We start from the raw sequence: 6,471 nt of genomic DNA on the forward strand, positions 1-6,471 counted from the left end.
TTTTTGGTACTGGGAATTGAACTCAGGACCTTGCACTTGCCAGGCAGGCGCTTGTGCTGCTGAGCTGTATCCCTGGCCCTAAAATTTATATATTATTTTTTAAAAAATCTATTTTGTCTTCCTAAGACAGGGTTTAGCTATGAAGTTCAGGTTGTCCTTGAACTCACTTTGTCACCCAGGCTGGCCTTGAGTTAGCAATTCTCCTGCCTCAGCCTCCCAAGTGCTGGGATTACAGGCACGTGTGCCACCACACCCATCACCTTTTGTTAATTTTTATTTTGTCAATATAAATGTAGGGCATTTCCAGAGAGAAAAGGTGGAGATGTGAAAGTCAGTAGGACTATGAAATTGTGAGATTGAAAAAAAAATACTCATCCTTTTATTTACTTTTCCCCACAGGTAATCAGGATGTAGAACAAGGGCCTGGAGATAGAATCAGATCCCACTTACTAAGATCTAAACTTGGGAAGCTACTGAGCTTCTCCAAAAGCCAGTTTCAAAATTTGTAAAGTAGAATTAACAATACTTCTTTCCTTTATCAGATGGGTGTTGTGAGAACTTAATGAGAGGTTAGACATCAATAGCAACTTTTGTTATTAATGTGGGCAGATTCTTGAATAACAGAAATCCTGCAAATCAGAGAAGCATCAGTCTTAGTCTTCGCAAAGTCAGAACAAGAGCTTTCTCTATTTCCTGATTATACCCAGGATTCTGCCCCTGAGGTATGTGGAGCTACAAATCTGTGACCGGCCCCAACGCATCCTGCGGGTCAGGACAGTGACTGAGAAGATCTACTACCTGAGGCTCCATGAAAAACACCCAGAGGCCGTGTTTGAATTCTGGATCCGCTTGGTGAAAATTCTACAGAAAGGTCTATCCATCACCACCAAAGACCCTAGAATCTGCTTCACTCACTGCCTGGTGCCCAAGCTGCCCAGATTCTCCACGGAAACAACAGTGAGTGGGGCTCCCTCCCAAGCCTGTGGCGAATTAAGCATCGATGTGTACATGTGTGTCTGTGCATGCACTTGCATGTACATCTGTAATGCGCACGCGCACAAATGTGCCGTCCGCCATATCTGCAGGTTCCACAGCCATAGGTTCATCCAGCCTTGTATCAGAAATATTCAGAAAAGACTGCATTTGGGGCCGGGGATATAACTCAGCAGCACAAGTGCCTGCGGGGCAAGAGCAAGGTTTTGAGTTTGATTCCCGGAACCAAAAAAAAAAAAAAAAAAGAAAGAAAGAAAGAGGAAATTGCATTTGTACTGAACACGTCAGACTTTTTTTCTTGTCCTTATTCCTTGAACAATGTAATCTCACAACTAAGTTCGTAGCACTTCCGTTGTATTAGGTATCTTAAGTAATGGAGGGCTGATTTAAAGTAGGAGGATGTGCGTCAATACCGCCTCACTTTGCATAAGGGACCTGAGCATCCATGGGGTTGGGTACTAGAGAGGAGTCCTGGAATCAGTCCTCATGGTTGCTAAGGAGCAATTGTGTATATTACTGACTGCTGGGTTTTTACTTTAGATTATATTGTAGGCACTTTTCCTTATCATAGGCACTACACCCTTATTGCAACTGAGTAGTATGTAAGTTTTAAGATTTTTCTAATATGATAAGTAAAAATGTGGCATCTTTGATTTTTAATGAGTTTGTGCATTGTCACCTGTGTACTTACAGATTACATTTCTTTTGGTTGTTGTTGTTACCTGTTGACTTCTTTTGCTTTTTTTCCCTCTTGCATTGCTGGGGATTGGATGCAGGGGCTCAGGCATACTATGCAAGTAATCTACCACTGAGCTACATCTCCAGCCCTTAGCATGATTTTTTTGACACCCATAAAGATGGTCCAAGATTTGCTTTGTATAAAGGTGCAAGGAGCTGGCATGGAGGGCATTCCTCTAACACCAGCACTCAGGAGACAGAAGCAGGAGGATCATCAAGAGCTCAAGCTTGCCAGGGATATAGCACAAGTGTGGCACAAGTGCCTGCCTGGCAAGCGCAAGGTCCTGAATTCACTTCCCTGGTACCAAAAATAAAAGTAGCTCAGCTTGAACTACTTAGCGAGACCCTGTCTTAACAAACAACAAAGGAGGATAAGGATAAAAGCGCCAGAAGGAAAGCCTGCTAGACTGGATTGCTCCACGCTTTCAGATTTCAGAATCTAAATGCTTTGCTGTTCCCATTAAATTGTATGTGTCAGTTTTGTTTTGTTATTACTAACAACTTTGAAAGTCAGCCAGTGCCAGGTGTGGCAGTGCACACCTGTAATCCCAGAACGTGGAAGGCTGAGACAGGAGGATCACCGTGAGTTTAAGGCCATCCCATGCTACATGGTGAGTATAAGGCCAACCTGAACTATATAAAGAGAACCTGTCTCAAAAAAATGAATCAGATCTTTTTTGGGGGGCAGGGGCAGGACAGGATCTTGCTATGTAGTTCAGGCTGGTCTTGAACTCACTTATAGCTCAGGCTGACTTCAAACTCACCTGCATCAGTCTCCTGAGTGCTGGGATTATAGGAGTGCACGACAATGCCCAGGTCATGCAACCCAGCTCTTGTGCTCTGGACAGAGTAGTTTCCACAGACCATCAGAGAGAAGGCATGATCCTGCCAGGGCTCCCCTCTTACTGAGTGGATGATCCTGGGGCTTAATGTTTCAGGAACAATTTCCTAGGGCTGGGCTGCAAAACTCGAGTGTAACCCCACAGATTCCTTCAGGGTTCTGCCTGAAGAGGCCAAGGATGTTCCGTGAGCGCTCGGCCTGGCCCTCTGACTTGCGTTTCTCTACACAGCCTGAGAGCAGCCTCCCTGGGTCCTCCCAGCCCAGCGAGACCCTCCTGCTGTTGGCAGCCGAGCAGACCAGCGGCAGTTTCTCAGAACTCTCTCAAAGGACCCAGTTCACAGCAGACAGGTGGGTCCTGTGTGGTCTGCTCAGTGTCCCTCCCCAGCCTGGAGTCACTGGGGTTGGTGCACCCTCTGCCAACCCATCTCGGGTCCTGCTCTTCATTCTAGGTAGGCAAGTGACTGAGCCTCAACTTTGTTCCCAGCCTGTCCTTGAAGACAGGGTCTTTGGCATTCCAGTCTCTGAGCTGCATGTTCATTTCTTAGGCAAACCCCAGTATTTTCAGGTGCTCCATAAAATGAATGAGGGATGATTAAATTAACTCGAAATCAGGCTCAGGGAATGAGCTGTTGATTGTCTCTTCCAGCTCATAAGGTTCCCTTGGCAAGACTCGACTTCCTTTTGCCTTACCTACTTCTAGAAAATAACTGGAACGGACAGTAGCACGCAGGAAGACTACCCCTAGCTCCCCAGTTCTATTAATTTACTAATTGTATTAGATTCTTTCTGTAACAAGTGATAGAAATCCCAAGGCAAATGAGTGCAACCAACATATTCAATAAGTGCAACTTGGAGAGTCTCATCAAAATGCACATTTAAACCAGGCCCGGTGGCCCATGCCTGTAATGCCAGCACTCAGGAGGCTGAGGCAGGAGGATCACAGTGAGTTCAAGGCCAGTCTGAATTACACAATGAGACATTGTCTTAAAAAATAAATAAATAAATAAATAAATAAATAAAATAATTTTAAAAAGAATTAAAACAAAACAAACAAACCAACAACAACAAAACTATAGCTCAAGACAGGATCCTATACAGAAATCAAGACAAAGACAGACTTCGAAAAAAAATAAAGATGCCCCAAGGAGAGGCTAGACAGCCTGGGTCAGGGCTTGTAGCTGGAGACTTGTTCTGAGTAGGTTCCTTGGGGACACTTCTTAAACACTTGGGGGTTTTCCAGACCATGGCAGCTTGTGTGTTCCAGGGCTGCGGATGCTGGGTTCTGCTAGGCCCTGGATGGACTGCGGCATGGTCCTGACATCACAGGGAGGATGTGCAGGCATTTCTAGGCATTTTGTTGCAGAGAGGTCTTTAGATTATCTACCAGTGTTGCGGTTCTTTTGCTAAGTAACTCTAAAATTTTTTTCACTTAAAAAATTTCATCACATTTATCTATGAATATGGTGTAATTTTTCTTCTCTTTTTTAAAAATTTTCTTCTTGGTCTTTTCTTGTAGTTTCTATTTTCTTTTAAAATAACAATATATTCTCCCCTAATTAGAATTTCTAAAATGCTTATAGCCATACATGTTTTCCTAGTCACTAAGTGGTTGTGACCTGTGGCGTGTGTGTGTGTGGGGGGGGTATACCCAGGGCTTTTGCACTGAGCTATATCCCTAAACCTATTTTTATTTTTTATTTTGAGACACAGTCTTACTAAGTTGCCTAGGCTAGGATCAAATCTGTGATCCTCCTGCTTCAGCCTGCCAGAGTGCTGTGGATGTGCTTTTTAAATTTGTTTTATTGTTTTGTTTTGTTTTTGTTTTTATTGTTTTAGAGAACTGTTCCAAGATTTTCTTTGTACCAAGACGAATCCAGTAGGCTTAGACTTTGCTTTTGAGTCAAAGCACGCTGGGCTTTCTACACCTCAGGCCCTGCTGCAGTGTGGAGCTATCTGTTCCCAGTGAGGGCAGTAGGGCAGGGCTTTGCTCCAGCCTCCCTCTTTCTTGGCTGTCTGTCCTTGCTTGCTCTTAGGTGTGTCACGCCATATACATGTACTGTCACTTCCAGCTGCATTCAAGGCACCCACGCTGTAGAGTGGAGTCAGTGGCGCACACGCCTGAAATTAGAGTACTCTGGGAGGCTGAGGCAGGAGATGGCAAGTTGGAGCCTAACCTGGATAACTTAGCAACTTAGCAAGACCCTGGATCAAAATAAAAAATAATAAAAGTTCTGGGGTTGTAGCTCAGGGCAAAGGCCCTTGGTTCAATCCCCAGTACCATTCAAAAAGAAAAAAAGATTCTAATGTACATTTTAACAGTGTTTTTTTTTTTCTTCTATTGCTTTCAATGACCCTGAAATTCCTGGGCTCCCACAGAAGCACCGACACTGCCATCAAAATAGGCAGTTCCAGCAGTTGCAACAAGATACCCTCGCCAGTGGCATCGCCCATCAGTGTGAACATACCCATGAGAGCCACCTTGAGCCACAGCCTCTGGGAACAAGATGACCCTAATGAGCACCTCCTGCAGGCGCCTGCAGCCAGTTCCCTGGGGGAGAACTTTCTGGGGCCCTAACACCTAATCAGCACGGGCGATCATCCCTGGCTTCTGTACCCTTGCGACATCTCCTGTAATGCTGTTCCCGTGGCGGCCAACCGACCACAGGAGCTCAGATGGTATTTATAACAAGGTGCCTCTGTACTTCCACCAGTAAACCTCCATGTAAGTCCCCGACTCTGTGGGCTCTGACACTGGGAGCGCTGGGCTGGGGAGGGACTCACTGGGAATAGGCACTCACTGCTTGGGAAGGTCAGTGGGAAAGAGTTACTGTCCGCCTAACCGAAAGTCCAGAGCCACCAACCATGGCCAAGAAAGCCAGTGCAGAGGAAATGGCCTCTGGGAGAAACTCAACTTCTTTTCTCAAAGAGGAGAAGGAAACAGAGGCAGGGCTTTGTTACAAGCCCAAAATGAGCTGGGTGTGGTGGCGCACACCTGTAATCCCAGCACTTGGGAGGCTGAGACAGGAGGATCCTTGTGCGTTTGGGGCCAGCCTGGACTACAAAGTGAGTTCAAGACCAACCTGAACTGCATAGTGAGACCCCGTCTCAAAAAGACAAAATAAATAAATAAATAAATAAAGCAAAAGAAATCCTGAGGAGGATGGTAACCAACTGGGAGGTACCTTTGTGTCTTCCTACTCATCTCAAGAAAGAACTGAGCCTTCCTCTGCCCAATCCCTGTGTTGGTGGAAAAGCCATACAGACTTACCTCGCGCCAGCGAAACTCGGATGGCTCGTGAAGACGTGGCTCCCAGCCGCCCCTCACGGGAAGTCCCCGCTGATTTCACTGCTCCTCCCCAGGACCTAATAAAATAAAGACATTGTTTTTGTGCATGTTAGGGATGAAGCAGGAGCTTGGACCACATTTTAGATCAGCAGAGACCGTGTCCTCACAAAACACCAGTGCAGTGTTCCATGAGTATTTATCCGGCCCCGGCGTGACACCAGACACTGTGCTTGGTGCTAAGGACAGAGAGAACAAGACAGATGAAGAGTTTCCCGTCTCTGGTGGGGCACAGGAGAATTACTGAGCTCTCTTTTGAAGATAAGAAGTCAAGGCTGACATCATGTTTGAGCCACTTACTATGCAAATAAAAGCAGGAGGGAGGGCTTGCTTCCTTGCGGCTCACATCCTGTGTTATGCAGGAAGAAAGGACCCTAGCTCTGTGCATGCTCAGTTGAGCTGAGCAGTAAATCCTGGCTGGATTGTGTCAGAAAAGACATCTGAGCTGAGAGGAGATCTAATATTTACACGTTTCCTCTGGTCTCTATTGAAAATATAAAACAAACCTGGTGTGGTAGTGTATGTCTGTGGTCCCAGCACTTAGGAGGCTGAGGTA

At 45.7% G+C, this 6,471-nt stretch overlaps 1 protein-coding gene across 1 annotated transcript in view; it reads left to right on the forward strand.

Annotated features, from left to right (window-relative positions):
• The window catches only part of Fam71f2 (family with sequence similarity 71, member F2), a 10,532-nt gene extending 5,226 nt beyond the window's left edge, over positions 1-5,306 (forward strand). The window contains exons 3-5 of the mRNA XM_005402376.1: positions 708-957; positions 2,802-2,920; positions 4,949-5,306. Of these exons, the coding sequence (XP_005402433.1) occupies positions 708-957; positions 2,802-2,920; positions 4,949-5,147 (568 nt within the window). The 3' untranslated portion in view covers positions 5,148-5,306. The remainder of the gene's footprint in view (positions 1-707; positions 958-2,801; positions 2,921-4,948) is intronic.
• The last annotated feature ends 1,165 nt before the right edge of the window (positions 5,307-6,471 follow it).

This window comes from Chinchilla lanigera, unplaced genomic scaffold (assembly GCF_000276665.1).
Source record: "Chinchilla lanigera isolate Chin_1 unplaced genomic scaffold, ChiLan1.0 scaffold00078, whole genome shotgun sequence".
Taxonomy (NCBI): domain Eukaryota; kingdom Metazoa; phylum Chordata; class Mammalia; order Rodentia; family Chinchillidae; genus Chinchilla; species Chinchilla lanigera.